At 30.7% G+C, this 20301-nt stretch overlaps 4 protein-coding genes across 7 annotated transcripts; 1 reads left to right on the forward strand and 3 right to left on the reverse strand.

Annotated features, from left to right (window-relative positions):
• Window positions 1-1379: 1379 nt before the first annotated feature.
• Window positions 1380-3453, reverse strand: LOC127250501 (histidine-containing phosphotransfer protein 1-like). The gene is made up of 6 exons (XM_051273819.1): window positions 3394-3453; window positions 2860-2990; window positions 2673-2741; window positions 1694-1765; window positions 1528-1600; window positions 1380-1439 (listed from the first exon to the last, which is right to left on the reverse strand). The coding sequence occupies exons 1-6, from the start codon at window positions 3451-3453 to the stop codon at window positions 1380-1382; spliced, it is 465 nt and encodes a 154-aa protein (XP_051129776.1).
• A 2201-nt stretch (window positions 3454-5654) lies between these two features.
• LOC127250187 (receptor-like cytosolic serine/threonine-protein kinase RBK2) lies at window positions 5655-10682 on the reverse strand. Its single transcript, XM_051273349.1, has 9 exons — window positions 10399-10682; window positions 10051-10154; window positions 9092-9460; window positions 8110-8361; window positions 7867-8021; window positions 7456-7535; window positions 7225-7360; window positions 6153-6302; window positions 5655-6036 (listed from the first exon to the last, which is right to left on the reverse strand). The coding sequence occupies exons 1-9, from the start codon at window positions 10440-10442 to the stop codon at window positions 5827-5829; spliced, it is 1500 nt and encodes a 499-aa protein (XP_051129306.1). The 5' UTR covers window positions 10443-10682; the 3' UTR covers window positions 5655-5826.
• Window positions 10683-11443: 761 nt separating this feature from the next.
• On the reverse strand, window positions 11444-15336 carry LOC127248462 (uncharacterized protein At4g15545-like). 4 transcript variants are annotated; one of them, XM_051270809.1, is made up of 9 exons: window positions 14953-15336; window positions 14277-14345; window positions 14105-14176; window positions 13953-14004; window positions 13014-13094; window positions 12676-12918; window positions 12125-12170; window positions 11957-12035; window positions 11444-11698 (listed from the first exon to the last, which is right to left on the reverse strand). In XM_051270809.1, the coding sequence occupies exons 1-9, from the start codon at window positions 15223-15225 to the stop codon at window positions 11606-11608; spliced, it is 1008 nt and encodes a 335-aa protein (XP_051126766.1). In that variant the 5' UTR covers window positions 15226-15336; the 3' UTR covers window positions 11444-11605. The 4 variants fall into 4 exon arrangements, with proteins under 4 accessions (XP_051126766.1, XP_051126775.1, XP_051126782.1 ...); XM_051270818.1 differs by having other exon boundaries at window positions 12125-12167; window positions 14953-15335; XM_051270825.1 differs by having other exon boundaries at window positions 14105-14161; window positions 14953-15334.
• Window positions 15337-19081: 3745 nt separating this feature from the next.
• LOC127248515 (uncharacterized) lies at window positions 19082-20259 on the forward strand. Its single transcript, XM_051270881.1, has one exon. The coding sequence runs from the start codon at window positions 19231-19233 to the stop codon at window positions 19840-19842; it is 612 nt and encodes a 203-aa protein (XP_051126838.1). The 5' UTR covers window positions 19082-19230; the 3' UTR covers window positions 19843-20259.
• Window positions 20260-20301: the final 42 nt, after the last annotated feature.

The raw sequence follows: 20301 nt of genomic DNA on the forward strand, positions 1-20301 counted from the left end.
CCGCAGTTTTTAAACCGAAATCGTCGGTTTGAAATTGTAATCGAAACTTTCAAACTATAACTGAAACCGTCATTCAAAAGGTTTGGTTTTGATTTGACATTTTGACAAATCGAAACCGGCGGTTTGAACCGTTTGGGCAAGTCTAATTTTGTATTTGAAATTTGAATAGTAAAATTTTTAAATTGAAATAGATGTATGAATTGACATAAATAAAGCGCGTTAATGTGATGTTTTAAATGTAAAATTAAATTTTAATGTAGTAAAAAATAAAAAATATATGTTTAATTTAATATTTTTAAGAAATTTTTTTTTTGTGTGAATAGTAAATTTTTGTAAAGTTCTGTAAATAAAAAACACATCCTATAGTCTACAGAAAGGTAGTTCAACAGATCAGCTCTGTCGTTTTACAATCACAGTTCAATAGCCGCTCGAGGGGTTGGGTGTAAAGTGCTTCGTTGACTTTAACTTGAACTACACATTACGGGTGTGTTTGTTTAAGGGATTGGATTGGATTTACACTATTCATCCAATTTTTTTCTCTAAAATTATCAAATCAAACACCTATTTTTCATTTTTTATATTATACTTAAAAATCAATTTTACATTCAAAATATCATATCAGCACCTATTTATATCACATCATACAACTATTCAAATTCAAAATTTTTACTATTCAAATCCCAATTCAAAATTCAAACTCCCAAACAAACACACCCTACATAAATTCCGTCATTTTATAGTCACACTTATTGGAGCTTGGTGTTGAGACATCTGATCTAAGGTTTGGCTCGAACTTGTTGCTATTATTTTTAAGACATTCAGTGAAAAAAATATTATGTGCATAGTTTAGTTTTATTTTTGCCTTTTTCTTTGTATTTCGATAAAAAAAAAGATAAAAATACTTCTTCAGTCCATCAAATCTAATTATAATATACTCCCTTCGTTTTTTAATAATTTATTCATTTTTTTATTTTGGTACGTCCTTTTGTTCTATTTTTTTTTTTTTTTTTTTATAGTAATGCTATCTACTAACATACCATACTAATACTAATATGGTTAATTTAGTCTTTTTATTTTTATTTTTACTTTATCTCAAATGTAATACTAATATTTCTAAAAATTCGTGCAAAAATCAAATAGATATATAGATATGGGACGGACGGAGTATATTTTATCAACTCAAATGCTTTCATATGTTTAACATAAAAAATATTTCAAATTAAAAATAATAAACAAATACACTCATCGTCTTGTTATAACAATAAGAACCATAAGTCGTTTCACATGAAAGAAGAACCTCAATATTAGCAAAATGATCCTAAAAAAATGAGAAAATAAACAGATCAATTATTATTGCAGGAAAAGCCTGAGAATTTGTTTCATGAGAAATCAGTGATCATAGGGATGATTCCACCAGCAGCAATTATCTTCTCCTCCAACTGAAAAATCGACGACAAAAAATGTAATAAAACTCCATATATAGGCGCTTGTGCGCGCACATATATGTATTTATGTATGTATAAAAACCTGTAATAAAGCCCGGAGTTTGGTCTTAATTAGCAGGTACTCTTGCCGGACTTGTTCTAAGCATTCGAGGCATCTACAACATTGAACATTACTAATTTCTGAAAAAGATTATTCTTACATATATCTCATACTCATATGTTGTAATGAGGCGATTTTAGCCACTTACGCTTCGACTTTTTGTGCTTCACATATGTTTCTGAAAGCAATGCAGGCATTTCTGACTCTTTGTGCCCCGATGCTGTTTAGGGACAATACGTCGGATGTTATTAAAACCTAAACTTCTATTTTGTTTAAGCCGAAGCTTTTATAATAGGAACGGTTAGAATGCCAATTTGTCTAATCAGTACATAACATATGGACTGTCGGGACATGCCTTAATTATTACAACATTGTTGTGTAGATTGTTACTATGTCACTGATAGTTTATATATATACGGGTGTGTGTGTGATGTATGAACATTTCTTTTGTATTGATATTAATGATACATGTTATATTTGAATTATTATAAGTACAATTGACTCATATATTATATTTGTATTATATTAATATAAATAGACTAAATTGCATAAAATTTATGTGATTTCATGAAATTGAGATCAAATCCTCGTACTTCTAAAATTGTGTCAAATTTCCTCGTAGTTTTATAAACTTTACATCTAACCCACTCACCGGTCCTTATTTAATGGTGTTTAACCTACACTCGCCTAAACTGCGAATGAATTTCAGAATCTCAATTTCTAAATCCCAAAAATTACAAATATGGATTCATCTCATATTTACCTCCAAAGAACAGTAAAAAGGAAATTCTAAAAACAACTGTTTTTTTAGTATATTTATTGTTGTTTGAAGCTAAATACAAGAATAATGAATATATTTGTAATCTAAGAATTTAGAAATTGAGATTCTGAAATTCATTTGTAATTTGAGCTCGTTTAGGTCAAATACTGTTAAATAAGGACCGTCGAGAAAATTAGACGCAGAGTTTAGAAAATCATAAGTGAATGTGATGCAATTTTAAAAGTACGGGAACTTGACGCAATTTTGTGAAATCATAGGTAGTTTTATGCAATTAGCCATATAAATATTGTTCTTTTGATTTATATTTCATGCAATCAATAACCAACTAAAAGAGACCTCTTCTTACCTGGAGCTGCTGCCTTTGAGTTGGTGCACATAGGCGTCGATCTTCTTGAAGTCGACATTTTGTTGTTCCCTAAAAAGATTGCAACTAATTAAACCAAAATCCCAATTTATTGAAACAAACATGGCACAGGTAGAATTGACACAAAAACACAGATGTAAGAAAATATGAAGAGTTTGGAGATCCTTACAATGTTGTGGTGAGACCATTGAGAATTCTTTCAGAATCGTCGAAGAAAAGGGACACAACTTCGATTACAAAATCGGGGTTGCTCTCATCTTGAAGTAGCTGCAATTGTCCGAATTGACCATCCAAGAATCCCTTCAAAAAAAAATTAAACAACATTAAATGAGAGGAAAAAAAATATTTTATCATCAGAAATAGTTAGGATGCTGACTAGGATTAGCTATATGTTTTGTACATTATTACAATGTGTCGACAATTTATATTTACATGTATGTCATATGAACATAATTTATATGTTGTGTGGACTATTGTTATATATTATTAATTACATTTATAATATATTAGTATAAATCTGGTGCTGTTTTATTTATATTTCATGTGTTGTACTTCTATATATATATATCACATCCTACCAAATGGTACTACGAGCAACTTAATCAATCTGGCCACGGTTATGGTGCTGAATAACATCATTTTAGCACTATAACCTCCCCCTTCGACATCGATAAAGCAAAAACTAAAATTTCTTGCACATTACCTCGCGAAACAACGTAGAAATGTAATCAAGAAAATGCCTCTGCAGCTCAGTTGAATCCATAAAAATGACGAGAAATTGGAGACTTGGGATTAGCAGAGGTTGAAGAATGAAGTGTACAAAAAAAGAAGGGATATATAAGTAGAAAAGGATTCGATGAAATGAATGTGTAGGAGATCGACAAAGACAAATCATAGAGAAGATCCAAACTGTGTAGAGATGTGCTGTCAATTTACCATTTCTTAATTCTCTTACAACCTTTTATCATCCCACATAATTTTATTTTTCCTGTCTACTTACATTTGCCTAATATAATGCCATATTTTATGTATATATATAATGTCACTGCCAGTAATAATCTTGTTTTTTTTTTTTTTCTCAATGTTCATCCAAAAATCTTCCTGTCAGTTTGATGGGCTGTGCAAGAATCACACTGCAGGCACACACACTTGTGTTGATTAAGGTGTTCACATTTGGCATTTTTTTTTTTTTTTTTTAATTCAATTCTAATTATTTTTTGTCCAGTAAGGGATGATCGGTGGTTTGAAGATGAACTTGCTTCAGAAATTGTTTTATCTACCAACTTTCCTATATTTCACATAAAAAAAAATAAAATATTTTTTTCAAATCATTTTACAAAATAAAACACAAAGTGTCTATGCTTGTTTAAGAAACTATTATTTTAAGACCCTTAAAAAAAAGAAAAAAAAATAATATATTTTAAGACAGACACACAAACAACAGTGTGAAATACAATGAATCAAAGGGGTAGGTGTGGTGAGAAAAGCTACATAATTATGAAAACAAGCAAAATCAAAACCTTCACAAAATATGATGCTAACAAGTAACGACCAAACCTAATAAAAAATTTGTTGGAGACTCCCGTTTGGAGATATATGATTAATGATTGTATTTTCCTAACAGTTCAAGCTTTTAGGTGAGACGGTCGTTCAACATCCGACATGGTATTAGAGACACCAGTGTATATAATTTGGTATATATCGATATATACTAATGTATATCGATGTGTTAGTGATAATATTGACATTTTATGTTAATTTTGATATTTTTACACATCTTGGGTATATTGATAATTTCAGTATACCAACTTTTGATTTATTATAAAAATATTTGTAAGGCATACGGTATTATGTAAAATTTTCTTACCAGCCATACACGTGTCTTTTAGAATAATTGATTAAAAGTTGCATGTGAGTGTAATGCTGGCTTATCTATTTAATTTGTGTAACTTTATCAGACTAAATAATATTTAATTTGATCAATGGTGATTGCTGCTTATTTTTCGTATCTTAATTGCTCCATTTTAGGCAGCAATAGTATCCATAACAGCTTGCAGTCCCATAATTAAATTACGGATAATTGCGTATTATTCTCTTTTGTTTCAATATAAATGCATAAATATTTCGTATTTTATTTATGATGTGAAGTCTTTTGTATTAAATTAAAATATGCGAAATCCCCAAATTGAAGCCTAGAACCCTACTAGCAAAAAACTACATAGGACACCGATTATTTGTCTTAGTATAACGTAATTATAAAAAATACTCCATCCGTTCCGACTATTTATGCCACTCGAACACAAAAATTAAAAAATAATAATACTCTCTCCGTCCGACTTAAATTGTTCATTATTTTCATTTTCGTCCGTCTTACATAATTTGTCATTTTCTTTTTTTTTTTTTGAAAATATAACACTTTAATCACATTTTAGAATTCTTTAATTTATAATTTTTTTTATTTTAATTAAACATATATTTTAATCTCAATCAATAATTACTTTTATTAAATCAAAATTATTTTTACTGATACACTTTTTAATTACTTACTAATTACACAATACTTAAAACTCATTTCACAACAAAAATGAAACAATTTAAGTAGGATGAAGGTAATAGTATTTAATATAAAAGTGGGATAAATTAAAAAAAATAAGATGAAGTATTGTATGAAATTTATATTGAAGGGTTAATAATTAATTAGGATAAAAAATAGTGATAAATTAATTATTATTTGCTAAAATAGAGGTAGTAAAACTATAAATAGACAAATTTATTATTATTTTTTTTTATTATAAGTAGATCATATAAAAATTTAGTCGGATAAATAAAAAAAATATTGATATAATTATTCCCAATTAAGGACCAGAATTTACCAGGTGCAAGAATAGCAGGGTTGTCACTGTCAACAAAATAATAATAATAAAGAATAATAACAACGGCCATGTAACATATATTTATGGACGACAAAAACTACAAAAGCAAAATAAAAATGAAGAAAACTGCAGCGTATAACTATCTACGCAAACAAACATATTTCTTCAGTTTAAACTACAGAAAAAATAAAAAAATAGAAGTTTGTAACAACCATGGTTATAGCAACTTAGGTAAAATCAAGAAGACTGTCTGTACACACCCTCTACAATGTTGTTTCTGAGCTTTCTATGTCGCCGGACTGGTTTTCTGCCTCGGTTTTCCGAATACTATCGTCGGAACTCTTTGCTGAGTTGCTTTCTTCTTCTTCTTCGGAACTCGCCTCCAATGGCTGTGTCCTCTTCAGGGCAGGCCTTTTCTGGAATTTCTTGTTGCCTGTTACTATGCTTTCGTCGCCTTTCAACATTCTCAGAGCCTGTATTTGAGAAAAGAGTTTTGTTCATTCGTTCGACTATAATAATTCCAAGATAAGATCACAGCATTTTTAATAATAGATTTCAGGTTTATGAGGAGGCAGGGGATATGTGTAACCTGGCTCATTTGAGGCCTTTCGGTCGAGTCGTGATGAATGCATAACGACGCGACAATTACCATTCGATTCAGCTCGTCCCAGTCGAAGTTATTGTCAAGTACCGGATCAACTAATTCTGTGATGTTCCTGTTTAGCAATAGAGGTTTGGCCTGCAAAATTTCTGAGTTTCAGAACATGAAGATTGAGATAACAACTATACATATATGGTTGCGGTTCCAGTGCTGAATCAACACTTTCAACATAGTGCCGAGAGTACACCAAATGTATACAAGTAGCACATAGAATATTAAGCAACAAGATATGGTTTATATTAATATATTCCCTACATCCGGAAGCAATCCATTCATTTTGTTATTTTGATCCGTCCGAAATTAATTTATCCGTTTTTTAGTAATTGTAAAACAAAAAAAAAGAAACCTTATATTTTAAAGTTCTATTACAACAATTCCATCAGCTTACATATAAAATAATGACAAAAATACTTATAACCCACACATAGTTTGGAGAATTTGCACAATTCTCACTCATGATTTAAAAATTGCTTTATGTTTTCAAAAACATTGCACAAAATCACCTTTTTAGGGGACTTTGTGCAAAAAAAAAAAAAAAACACAATAGAGTTTCATGGAATTTTAGAGGATTTTGTGCAACATTTTTAAAATATGAGATGCAGTTTTTAAATGTATGTTACAAACTTTTTAAACCATAAGTGAGTTATAAGCAATTTTATCTAAAATAATATTAAAATTTTGGGGATATAATTGTCTATTCATCCATCTATTTTTATTAGAATGCAAAAAGTGAACGAATAAATACATACCGGATGGAGAGAATAATATAAATGCATCGTGTGAATTTACATTACACGATAATAGTTCAGACAATATATATGAGATATGTTAATAAAGCACGCCCTAAAGTATAAACTGTCAGCATATGGTTTCAAAACACAGGTGACGCATGCCGTGTGTTTTGAAATCATGCACTGTCTGTATTTTTATGTGCTGATTAGGACTAATCAGCACTCTAACTATCTTCATAAGATCGTCGCTGAGATAGAAGCTAACTTACCCACATCACAACGCTATTATTCAATTCATCTATTGCTGGGCGGCCGCTAATGATCTCTAACAAAAGCACGCCGTATGCATACACATCAGTGTTTTCATCAACTATGCCGTGCATGAAAAACTCGGGAGGGAGATAGCTGGCGCAACCAAGAATGCAAACCGAGTGAGAAGTGAAGGTTCGCCATAAACAAACTCCAAGTAAAAATTAATGAACACTATCAAGAACTCATACCCGAATGTGCCTTCAACTTGCGAGACTGTTATGTGAGTCCACTGATCGGGAAGCCATTTCGCGAGCCCGAAATCTGAAATCTGCAACGCATAATGCAAATTTACGCGCCAAACTACGCAAAATAAAAATCCATCAATGCTATTGTAAGTATGTGTAGTGTGTTGATCCTTACCGGAAAAATTGCAAAAAATATCCCCATGCATACCCCCATTATCACTTTTGTCCTATATTTATCTTGCAGGTAGAATATATTTCACATGTTTACTGGTGTGAACGTCACGCGCGGCCAAATGACAGAAATAGTGACTTTTGCAAACATGTAGGATGTATTTTGCCAGAGAGATAAATACAAGATAAAAGTGATAATGGGTATACCTGGAGATAATTTTTGCAATTTTCTCTGATCCTTACCTTAGGTTCAATTTCCTCGGTGAGTAATATATTTGCAGCTTTGATGTCTCTATGAATGATTCTTCTTTGACATCCCTCGTGAAGATACGAAAGACCCGAGGCGATGCCTACGGCAATATCGTATCGGTGCTGCCATGTCAATTTCTCCTTCCTGCCTGAGCAGCAAAAAAGCCAAGAGAAAACTATGATTCTTGTGGAAAATGTCGAATCACTTATTTAGGACAAAACATTCGAAAGACAAACTTTTAAGCAACGATGACAAGCTCCCGTTGGCGGACAAAGGAAGAACTAAGTGCAGCCCTCCTTCGACCCCATAGCCGATGACGCTAGAAATGTTTGGATGGTTGACGTGTACTAAAATGCCGAGCTCGGACAAGTAATCCGCTGTCATTTCCTCTGTGGTTCCCCTAATCAGTTTTTTGACAGCTACTAATTGACCATCTGCTAAATGTCCCTTGTAAACCTCCGAATATCCACCTTGCCCGATCAGGTTTTCTAGCCGAACATAACAAGAATGAACGAAAAATTAGACATAATCTTAAAGTTTATACCTAATAATCTTCATTTGTCAAATATCAAAAAAGCTGTTGTTACGGTGCTGAATACTTACATTAACAACACATTTAATATGTGCAGACAATACGTATATCATAAGCCAGTGATATAATACAATCACAATAAAATTTTAACATTTTTGCTCTTTGACTTTATGCATATGTGTAATGGTATATTTGTAATTTAAATAAAAGTTAGGGGTATTTTGGTATTAGTTTATGATTACTTTTACTAAAAAAAAGAAAAATGATATTTTTGAGCTGGACGGAGGAATACGATGATGATAATAATAATAATAATAATAATAATAATAATAATAATAATAATAATAATAATAATACTTTGAGTTGGGACGGAAAGAGTATATTTTTATAATTTTGATTAGAATTGATGGTAAAAATATTTATTTTGACGTATGCAACCAATTTAAAAATATTAACTTGATAAGAATGGATCGAATTTGAACAGGCAGACGTCTATATAATCAATAATATAATCGATATAATGGCGGAGACGAACACGTGCTTTTTAACTAAAACAACATGCATTGTGTTAGTTAAAGTATGTACCAACTGTATATATTATATGTGCTCGTTAGGCTAATATTAATCCCTAACCCCTCCCAATATGAAAAACATAAGAAGTTTGTTTAATTAAGGAAATCGCGTACCGTGGCTGAAGTTGTTGGTCGCTTCTTCGAGTTCTGTGAGACTGAAATTGGTCCAAGAATTCTGAAAGCAATAATACAGCTCGGCCTCCACGTTAGGAGGAAGTATTGGCAAGCTCTGTGTACCCTTCTCGGTCATTCTTTTCGAAAGCTTCTTTATTGAAGGAAGGTGAGGTAAGGTTGGGTGAAATGGCACTGCAGGCCCCTTTTTCAGCTTTCGAAGGAATCCTTTCCATTGAACCTTTCCATTTGCTTTAGCTTCTGCATCCAATGACGAGTTCTCTGCTTTCGACTCTGCCTTGTCTTGGCCGTCTCCTTCCCTTGGCACAGATTTTTTAACAGTATCCACATCTATTTCTAAATTCTTGAAATCTGAAAGAGCAATCCGACAGTGCAGATTTTAGGAGCAGCCATGTTTGCTATAACTCGTTCTATTTAAAAAAATCATACTCTATCCGTTCTAAAATCATAGTTATTTTTTTCCATTTAGATATGTCCCAAAACAACAGTTCTATTTCCATAAATAATCATATTACTGTAAAACTACTCTATCTTTTTTATTATTACTATACAAATATCATTACTTTTTACACAAATATACTCCCAAGAATATTTTAATCTTTTACATTTTACTTTATACCAACTTTCAATAAATTCCATGACGAACCCAAATAAAACTATTCTTTTGAGACAGAGGAAGTATATCTTTTTTGTCTGGCAAAAGATCTTAGAAAATGCAAAACCTTTTACTATTCCAAAACTTTACAAAATATCCAAAACTTGGAAGACTTCTATCTAAACTTGCTCTTCATCTAAAGTAATTTTTTTTAAAAATATCATATCAAATATTATTTTCTTTTCACATAACATCGTATTGAATACTAACCTTTTATTATTCCCAATATTTTCCAAAACTCCAAAAACTTGTATCTAAATTGAGATTTTTGAGAATTTAATTTTACCTTCAGAAGAAAGGGAAATTGAGGTGCTTGGAAGCATTCTCTGCCCAACAATAATATACTGTTCAGGATTTTCATCATTAACCTTGTCTGCATTCTCACTTTCCCTGAAACCCCCAAATTAGGGCAAATTCATAAAAACCTAATTTGTCAAAAATCAGAGCAACTGGTGGAGGAAAACACATCTGGGAATTAAAATTCAACGCAAACTCAAAAGACAAAACAAATCTACATCAATCGAACGCTGATTCCCACAAATTCATTCCAAATTCCAACCACGAAATTAATTGCAGAAAATTAATCCTACGATACAATTTCAGGAATTCAGGAAAGCAAAATGAGATAAATTACCTGGGAGGGGCAGCGGAAGGTTCGTGATCGTCGTTCTTCTCCATGGTTCCTTAAAGCCAGCAAAAATCAGATGCCTAAGGAACCAATGCTGATATGAAAATTGCGATTCAGAATGAGAAAATGGAGAGAGAGAAAGAGAGCAGAATGAGGAGAAATGGAGCGGCGGGAGTGCATGTATTCCAATGGCTTGCATGCATCGGAAAATCGTCCGTCCACAATAAATGCAGCATCGGCATCGCCATGCTTAAAAATCGGCTCTTTATTTATGAAATTCCATGCGAAAATATTACACAGTATAGTATACGATGGATCAATTACAGACCAATGTAATTTGATTTGTGTATTAATAAATTTTAGTGGAATAGTCACGCTCAGTAATAATTTGAGTGCGTGTATCTCTGTGTTATTTTTTATTTTTATTTATTTATTATAAAAATTATTGTTCTATATATTGTTTTAAATTAGTAGAAATTAAGATTACATGTTACATTTTTTTAAAAAATAAAATTAATAGATTTAATGGTACAAAAATGTGATAAAAATTAGAGTAAAGTTGGTCACAATCAAATCTATTTTTTTTTTTTTTTTCTGGTCTTATTAAAATATAATTACCAAAATTAGTCTTATATATATAAAAATAAAAATTATCATTTTTTATCTCTGACGGAATTGGCTTAAGTGGATAAAGGAAGGAAGCTGATGTGGCAAGTGAACACGGGCATATTAACTATAACACGAGCGTGTTATAAATTTATTTATTTATTTTTTTAAAAAAATATGTTAGTTTGTTTTCACAAATCAAATTATTTCCATTACTAATTTTAGCAAGTCAATGAATATATTTAACTATTATTCTCAATTAACATTTATTTACATAGAACAAATGTAACTATTTTTATTAATTTTTTTTCTTTAATTTATAATTAAATTTCTAAAAATACCATTAATTATCTTTTTACTTTTATTAATTTTTTAATAAAATATTTATTTTTTTAAATATTTGTGTCCAACACAAATATTCTAAATTTATAGGACAAGGGAGTACTAAATTCATAATAATGAAATGGACTTAGAAACATAGTACAAAGCTTAATAGATTGTCAAATAAACTTCGCAATCTGATGAGGACCAAATACAGATAATAGTTTACACTAAACTGCACCAGAAGAGCCTATAGATGTGTAATAATGCATACATACTTTGTCTCTCACTGGACATTGCGCAAGATTAAGCCTTCAAAAATGGCGTAAAGATCTCGGTTCTCGGTGCCGAATATGTCGTCAGCCTTCCGTAGGGTCTCCTAAAATCGGAAAACAATGCAAAGACAAGTTGATGAGTACAAGAAGTGTCTGGAAAAAAAGGAACAACCTCAAGTCCGCAACAAATAAAGGAAAAATATCATTAGTTATAAGATAACATCCAACTCCTTATTATATAAGGCCTTTTGGGAGTCAAAAATAAATCCACAAATGTATGACCAAAGCGGACAATATTACACTGTGGAATTACGTTACAAGAAGAAGAAGAAGATGATGAGGATATATTGATGAGTACATACCTCTTTTGTTTGCTTGAGAGAATTAAGTTCCTTCACATTTGCTAGGAAAGCGCCGAATTGCTCGTAGGATAGACGAGTTCTGAGGAAGAAAACAAGGGAACAAACATTTGGATGAATAATTCGATCAAATGTAACGCAGCATTGCCCGTGGTAGCTTAGAATCAGTACCTGACTTGACGAAAGAATTCCTTGCCGTCGACACGGGTTTTCCCTGCTATAAGAATGGAATTATCATTATAATGGATTACAATACGCAATATCGCGAAGATCGTATGTATACAACATGTTTCAGTAGGATAATAGAGGGACTGATAGTTAGCTGTCAAGCAGGGAACTTGTGTAATTAGAGGATCTCATATCTTTATTTCAATTCTTTTTTGTTACGGAAATATCACAAGATCCGAAAGAAAACAACATAAAATTCAATAGAATTTGATTACCCAATTCGATCTCAACTCATTGCTGCCAAACTGGAAATTACTATACTATGAATCAAGAGATTACGATCAAAAAGCACTAGAAAGTACAACATATATAAAATTGACGTAATCCATTGATTATATACTATAGTAAATTCTTGGCTTAGCAGCCCAGACTAGATCAGTTTATATCGAATTGGGTAATCAAATTCTCTTAAGTTTCATATTGTTTCTTTTCGGATCTTATGATATTTCTGTAACACTTAGTCTATTAAGGAAGATTAATTGTCGACATCTAACCTGGCTGCAATCCCGACTCTGAACCTGCCATTGAAGGCATGGAGGAATACAGCGATGACTTGTTGTCGGGAAAGCTTCTTGCAGCCGAGATTGAAATTGAGTGTCTCCTAGGAGACAACGGTCGGGGTGTCATAGAGGGCGACACAGATGTGGACAAGCTTGAAGGTGTACGAGGAGGCGAAGCCTGCGGGGTGAGAGTTTGATATGCCATCAAAAGCCCGTGAGATACTTGCGGAGGCCTCGCTGTTTCAGGACACAAAAATACAGTCAGAAGGCAGCTAACTTGGGGCGTTTTTGATGATTCTTTACCAAAAAAACAAGAGATTTACAAGGCACACCTTCTCTCGGGGCTTCTCCAGCATCCGAAACATGGTTTTGCATCGAAGGATTGAGATTAGTTGAAATAGCAACATCATCGTCTGAAAGAATTTGAATAGCATAAAATTTATGGAATTATTCATCTATTGTATAATCTGGTGCGGTAGAGACATGAAAGGATTAAGGCGTGCTGATTTTAAAATTTCAATGCAATGAATATAATAGCATATAAACCGTTAAATAAAAGCGTGTAGCTCTGCTGTAAGAAATCAACTGTAGAGTGTAATGTCTTTGACTATTACATGTATTGTTCGTTTTATGTTAATATAATATGAACTAATAGCACATGACATAGTCATTCACAATACATAATATAGGAACAAATAACACATAATACATATGCACATAGTAAAGAGAGACAACATACATGTTAAATAAAAGTACGTAGCTGTGTTGTATGAATGTACTTTATGTGCTGAAATGCAACACATAAACGGACAACACATGTCGTAGCTAAAAGCAATACAATTTATAATTGATTTCGATACATAAACTTCATTCATACAAAACAACTAAATCCTTTTATTTAACACAAACCAACACATGACATAGTCACAATTCCGACAGCACATGGTAAAGAGACGGGCATAATAACACATAAAGTGCTGAATAAAAGCACGCAGTTGTGTTGTATGAATGCACTTCATGTGTTGAAATGCAACAGATGAACTGACGGACAATATATATCATAGTCAAATACAACACAATCTATAATTGACATTAATTCATACATCACAACCACATGCTTTTATTCAACACAGTTATACGATGTGTTAAATAAAAACTTGTGTTATTTCTATATTTCATGTGCCGCTGCTGATTTGCTCCCAAGGACGAAATTATATTGATAATTAGAGGATTGGGGAGGAAAAGTCCATAACACAAACTACTGTTCTTACTTTGCAGGTGTTGAGCAGCAGCCTTGTATGGAGAATTTGCATTTGCCTTTGCCTATGAAGTAACAAGAAATTGGGATGGAAATGGTTAAATGGCAAGGTAATAAAACAAAATCATCAGAATGTAGTAAGACCTAATTGAATCGTTCAGTTACAACGCTATCTTCATCATCTTCGAGCGATCGCATGAGTGTCTTCCTGAAGGCTTCCAACTGCAGATTTAAAACCTAAATTCCGTGAAATTCTACTCTGTTTTGCAATTTATAAATCTGATTAAGTATTAAATCTGAGGCGCGGATGCCGTAGTAACAGTAAGGATGAAAATACCTTAGCAACATCGCGATTCAGCTTCTCCACTGTATTCTTCAGCTGCGAATTCTCCCTCACCAAGTTTTCCTACCATTCAAATCGCAAAAAGTTTACACTATTACAAACATTGAATAGATCTGTTAATTTGTAGAAAAATTCAAAATTATATGTTTGACAACGAATTAAGAGCATTTCACTACAACAATCTGATTTATATAAACTAATTATAATTTCAACTAATAGTATATGTAATCAAATTTAAATCTAAATATCTAAAATATCAAGTCATCCCATACGCTTGTATTGTCGTAAAACCAACTTAATATTGAAATGAAAAATTGAAGATATCATAGCCAAAATCATCCACTTAAGTCAGTCGGAAATTAGTAACAGGTGACGAATAGAGTCGGAACAAACAGCGGCCATGAACGTAATCAAAATCAAACTCACCGAAAACTAAGTCAAACACAAGAGGAAGCAAACAGAATCTGAAAATCGGAAAACACATTCCAGGTTGAACCTATTGGGAGAAATTGGGACCTATAAACAGACTCAATTCAGCTTCTAATTTGATGGATATAACTAAATTGTAATATAAACCAACCAAGTTCAATTTAAACTAATATATATATATATAAACAAATTTAACTTTTAATATCTAAAAAATCTCAAAAATTTCTTCCGAATATCATACCTTCTCCTGCTCTTCAATGGCGAGCCTATCGGACGCTTCATTGAGCGAAACATCGAGCGACTCGAGCTGCGACTCCAATCCAGAAATGATGTGGTCTCTGTCGGCGAGCTGGTCGTGGAACAGCGACAGCTCCGACTCGAGAGCGTCGACGCGTGTAGAGAGAGCAATAGAAGTGATCTTCCGAGCCACATCGAGCTGCGCGAATGGATCCGCCGGCAAAACCTCGAGCAGCTCGTCGGAGAGGCCGAAGCTCGCCGCCTCCTTGGCTAACATAATATCCTCTCGCTGCTTTGAACTAATTTGATAATTAATTTTGTAATTTTGGTATATATATACTTTCCGCGGGAACGTTTTCCAACCAGTAACAGTTATTTAGGGTGTGTTTGTTTGTGGATTGAATTTTTAATCTACTATTCATTCCATATATATAGTTGTGATTTTTTCGTCAGACCTGATTTGCAGGGTATTAAATTTGGCCGAGAGTTTACTCAGTGTACACTTTCGGATAGCGATTGCGGATTTCCACGTCATCCAAAATCGTAAAGCAATTGTTTGTCGAAGGTATAAGATTGAAGAAAATGAATGGTTGGTTTGATTTTGTTTATTTGTGAAGATATAGGACCGAGAATGATGGGCTGCCATTGCTTATATAGGGATATGAAAATTAAATATTTTTTAAATAATAGTAATATTTTAAATTGAGATAAATATTTTAGAAAAAAAATTATTTTTGTTTCAAATATAATTAAAATTTACTTCCTCCTTGACAATCTATTTATTTTTTTATTTTCATCCGTTCTATAATAAAAGTGTTAATTTTTTTTTTAGTAACTGTACTATCTACTTAACATTACAAATACCCTTCTAATTTACAATATATTACACAAATATTATTACCTTTATATTATACAATACTAATAAGGACAATTTAGTCTTTTTTTACCTTTATTTATACAATATTCCAATATAATACTAATATTCTTAAAATTCTGTACAAAAAGTAAATAAATATACAGATATGGGGGACATAGGGAGTATTGGTGTCAATATAAAATTTTTTTTATCAATTTTAGTTTTATTATAAAAAAATTTCAATTAATTTTGGTTTCGTCATTAAAAAATTAATGAAAATTGCTGACATAGATGTAGCAAGTTAACGTGGTAAATTGACCTGTAAACAACACGTATAATTTTAACATAGACATGTATAATTGTATTGAAATGTAAAATTAATTTTTAATATGATATAAAAAAAATAGTTGTGTAACTGAAATTTTGTGAAAAAATAAATTTTGGTAAATAGTAAAATTTTAGGCAAAATTTTCCAAAAATAACATGCTCAATAAATTTTTATAGTATTTGAATTGAAATTGATACATTTTAATTATATTAAAATTATTATTGATTTTTTTTTATTTCAACAATATCAACTATATTAAATTTAAAAACTAAAATTATAGATCAAAACAGAAATATACACGACCGTATAATTAAACCTGACTGTGTATAATTGTATACGGAATTATAAATGATTGTGTGTCAACATAATTGTGTATAACTGTACATTGAATTAATAAATGTTAAATTAAGCCAAAATTAATTTTATTTTCGTTATTATTGTATTAAATTAATAATAAGTAATAATAATCGCGTTACAATAAATTGGGTTTGTTCGCCCACTCGCTTTGACTACCATAAGTTATATCTTCATCATAATAAATAAATATATATATATTATATAATAAAAGGAAACGATATAATATAGTATAATTATGATACTTACAATATCGTTGACGCGTGTCCACGTTGGAGACACGTGGGGCGATACTATTGGAAGATCGACCGACAAGCATTTGGCCATCCAACTCACGTACAGAATATTTAGTTTATTTAATAATAATATTGTCATTTAATTTTTATATTTATTTTCGATAAAATATTTTTTTCTTAGTAAAGAAATTATTATATTTTTATATTTTTTATATAAAATAAAAAATAATAATTATTATTTATTTTTATTAAAATCCGTTCGTCAAAATAAAAAAATTAATAATAAATTAAAATTGCCCATTTTATGGGCCCACCTACTCCCCTCAAACTTGACCGTCCGCCGTTAGTCCTTTCTAACGCTGTTAACAACAAAAGCAGCGAACTCGACGAGACACGAAACGCCGTCCGTTTATTTCTAATCAATAAAGGCGGCTATGGTTTCCACCGAAAAGAAAATAAAGTTACGTTTTATAAGGATTATTTTTTTTTTAGAAAGCAAGGATATTCTTAATGGTAAGGTTTTTTTTTTTTAATAATATAATAAAAATGATTATAAATTAAAAGTAAATAGATTAAAAAATTTAATTAAAATAAAAAATAAATCATAAAATTTAAATTTTAATTAAAATATATAATTATATTTTTTTAAAAAATTTATATGAAACAGATCGAATACACAAATTACTAGAGGAAGTAAATCATAATACACAAATTACTAGAGGAAGTACATCATAGCAATACAAATAAATTTTATTTAATATAATATTTTATAAAAAAAAGTATAATTTATTTTTCAATTAATTCTTTATCGATACTCTTATATAATAAAAAAGTCTATTAATTATATTCTAAATATTTATTTATATTTAAATGATAATAAAACTGCATAATATAGAAAACAAATTAATAATTTTAAAATAAATTAGTTAGTAATATTAAATTATAATATTATTTTTATATTTTATATATAACAAGATTATTGATAATTTTAAAAATTTAATATATATAATTAAAAAAATTATAATATAAATTTAAATATTTTTAAAATTGTATCGCAATAATGAATATATTATTTTGTAAAGAATAGCTTTCTATAATAGAAGAAGAAAGCAAAATAAGTTTATTTAATTATAATTAATATAAACTAATTTTATAGAAACAAATGAGTTTTGAATAGTCCGCTGATACTCCCTTATATTCTATTTTTATTTGTACCATAACAATGGACATATTTATTTTGGATAAAATTTGTTAAATTAAAATATACTTAATAAATATAAACATAGCTTAATTAACTACATAACATATAATATTATACATCACGACTCCAAACTCCTTTATTTATAACTCTCCTAAAAAAATAAATATTTTTATTTACATTTAAAGTTTGTCGTTTTTATAAAATTAGTTTATAGTAATTATAAATAAATAAAAATATTTTTTATTTACTTGTATTATAGAAAATTATTCTTTACAAATAATATTCACACGATATATATTTTTATTGCGATATATTTTTTAAAATAATTAATACATATTCTAATTTTATGACCATATATATTAATTTTTTTTTAAAAATTATCAATATTATTAATTATATATTCTCGTCCCATTAAAATGATGTCATTTTTTATTTTTATCCGTCCCCAAATAAAATAAGATTACTATTTCTTAATTTAGTAATTGTATTATCTACATAACATAATAAATATCATTCCAATTTACACTATATTCCACAAATACCAGTACTTTTATATTACACATTACTAATAGGGGCATTTTTGGTTTTTTTACTACAACTCATTATAATACTAATATTAAAAAATTTATGTGCAAAAAGTAAATGACAACCTTGCACCGAAACAGAAGAAGTATAAAAATAAAATAATATCACAATTCATTATTATTAAATAATTAAATATTATTTTTATAAAGAAGAAAAAATATCATATGTTACATAATTAATTAAATTGTATTTATATTTGTTAAGTATATTTAATTTAATAAATTTACTTAAAATAAAAAAAATATTGGTTAGTTTAAATTACATTATATTAGATAAGTATATTTAGTTTAGTAAATTTACTTAAAATAAAAAATTGTCGGCAGAAAAAAAAGTAAAAAATTGTTATTAAATAAATAAATTATCTTCTATATAATAATAACATATTTCTTTTACCATATTTTGTTAATAAGATATTTAATAAAATATTATTTTAACGTCAAATCAAAATCAAGTATTTTTTAACCAAATCCAAAAAATAGATTCATAAAGTTTGACTGAATTCAAGCCGACCCGTCACGGCCCATTAGGGTTTTTTTCTATTTATTTAACTGCAACGCGTAAAGCAGAAAGTCGGTCAGAAGCATCCTTTTCGTGAAGCTTATTTCTCTTTATATAACAAAGCTTGATTCGCAAATAAACGAAAATTCAGATTAGAAGAAACAAAGGATTGGGAGATTTTGAGCAGCTTGGCTGTGTTTCTGTGATTTTGTTGCAGTCGAGAGATGGGAACGGAGGTTTTGCATCCTGTAGATGTGTTGAACGAGAGATTGAAAGTTCCTCAGGCGTCGAGAAGAAATTTTTCAGCGGCTGTAACCATGACTCGAAAGCTAGGCGGCAACTCGAGTCACCGGAAAACGTCTGCCAGGCCGGAGAAGAAAAAAATCAACAGCGTTGAAGAGAAGAAAGATGTTCACCGCCGGAAAGTCGACGGTACAGCTCCGGCGCCGGTGATTATTTTGAAAAGAGGTGAATCGTTGGATACCTTGACAGCTAAGCTCAACAGCAGAAACTCTAAAGTAAAGTCTTCTAACTCTAAATCGGTTGACGAATCGACGGTTTTCGAGAAAAAAGGATCCAAACCAGCGCTTGCGAGTCAGATCTGTGTTTCTCCGCCGCAGAAAATCGATGAATACGCTGGATCTAGTTTTACCGTGTTGCCGGCGAGTCAGATCTGTATTTCTACGCCACAGAAAATCGATGAATACGCCGGATCTGGTTTTACCGTGTCGCCGGCGCCTCAATCACTGCCTGTGCCGTCGTTCTGCAACAAAAAAATCAGATCGGTCGACGATTCAGCAACCAGAGACTTACGGCGCTTGCTTCGTCTAGATTGATCATCCAATTATAGTATGTGAAGTCGATTTGGGGCTCTTGAGATTCTCTATCTTCTCGATTTCCTTCCGTCGATATTTTTTCCAAGACAGAAGGCGATTTTTGCAGATCCAGAAGTTCAAGAGCTGAGTCGAAGGTGATAGCTCCAAACTGTAATTTCTAGGGTTTTACTGTGTCAGTTATGTAACCTATTTCATGTATAGGTAAGTTGGGCATTGTTTGGTGGTAATTTACATTAGAGGTGTAGAAAATTGGGGATTAGGGTTTGGGTTAATTTGGGATAAATTTCTTTTATGGTTTTCATTCAGTATTTTGTGTTTAGTCTAAAGATTAAATCCTTTTAGCAAGAATCATAGTAGTAACAGTTATGTTTTTTGTTTTTAATGTTAATAAAGCCTTGTTTGTGTTTTTTTGTTCAATTTGACGGTGGTAGTGTGATGAAATTATTCGATTTTGATGAG

This window comes from Andrographis paniculata, unplaced genomic scaffold, assembly GCF_009805555.1.
Source record: "Andrographis paniculata isolate CXL003 unplaced genomic scaffold, ASM980555v1 Contig11END, whole genome shotgun sequence".
In the NCBI taxonomy this organism is placed as follows: domain Eukaryota; kingdom Viridiplantae; phylum Streptophyta; class Magnoliopsida; order Lamiales; family Acanthaceae; genus Andrographis; species Andrographis paniculata.

Excerpts from the sequence above, each read along its gene's own strand:
- LOC127250187 (XM_051273349.1), bottom strand. The coding sequence starts at position 10,442 with ATGGAGAAGAACGACGATCACGAACCTTCCGCTGCCCCTCCCAG. Across the intron at positions 6,303-7,224 it reads ATAATAGCGTTGTGATGTGG|GCCAAACCTCTATTGCTAAA; the intron begins GTAAGTTAGCTT and ends GAAATTTTGCAG. Across the intron at positions 6,037-6,152 it reads AAAGGCCTCAAATGAGCCAG|GCTCTGAGAATGTTGAAAGG; the intron begins GTTACACATATC and ends TCTCAAATACAG.
- LOC127250501 (XM_051273819.1), bottom strand. The coding sequence starts at position 3,453 with ATGGATTCAACTGAGCTGCAGAGGCATTTTCTTGATTACATTTCTACG. Across the intron at positions 2,991-3,393 it reads TTTCTACGTTGTTTCGCGAG|GGATTCTTGGATGGTCAATT; the intron begins GTAATGTGCAAG and ends TTTTTTTTGAAG. Across the intron at positions 2,742-2,859 it reads AATGGTCTCACCACAACATT|GGAACAACAAAATGTCGACT; the intron begins GTAAGGATCTCC and ends CAATCTTTTTAG.
- LOC127248462 (XM_051270809.1), bottom strand. The coding sequence starts at position 15,225 with ATGTTAGCCAAGGAGGCGGCGAGCTTCGGCCTCTCCGACGAGCTGCTC. Across the intron at positions 14,346-14,952 it reads CCATTGAAGAGCAGGAGAAG|GAAAACTTGGTGAGGGAGAA; the intron begins GTATGATATTCG and ends TTTGAATGGTAG. Across the intron at positions 12,171-12,675 it reads AGAGTCGGGATTGCAGCCAG|CAGGGAAAACCCGTGTCGAC; the intron begins GTTAGATGTCGA and ends CCATTCTTATAG.
- LOC127248515 (XM_051270881.1), top strand. The coding sequence starts at position 19,231 with ATGGGAACGGAGGTTTTGCATCCTGTAGATGTGTTGAACGAGAGATTG.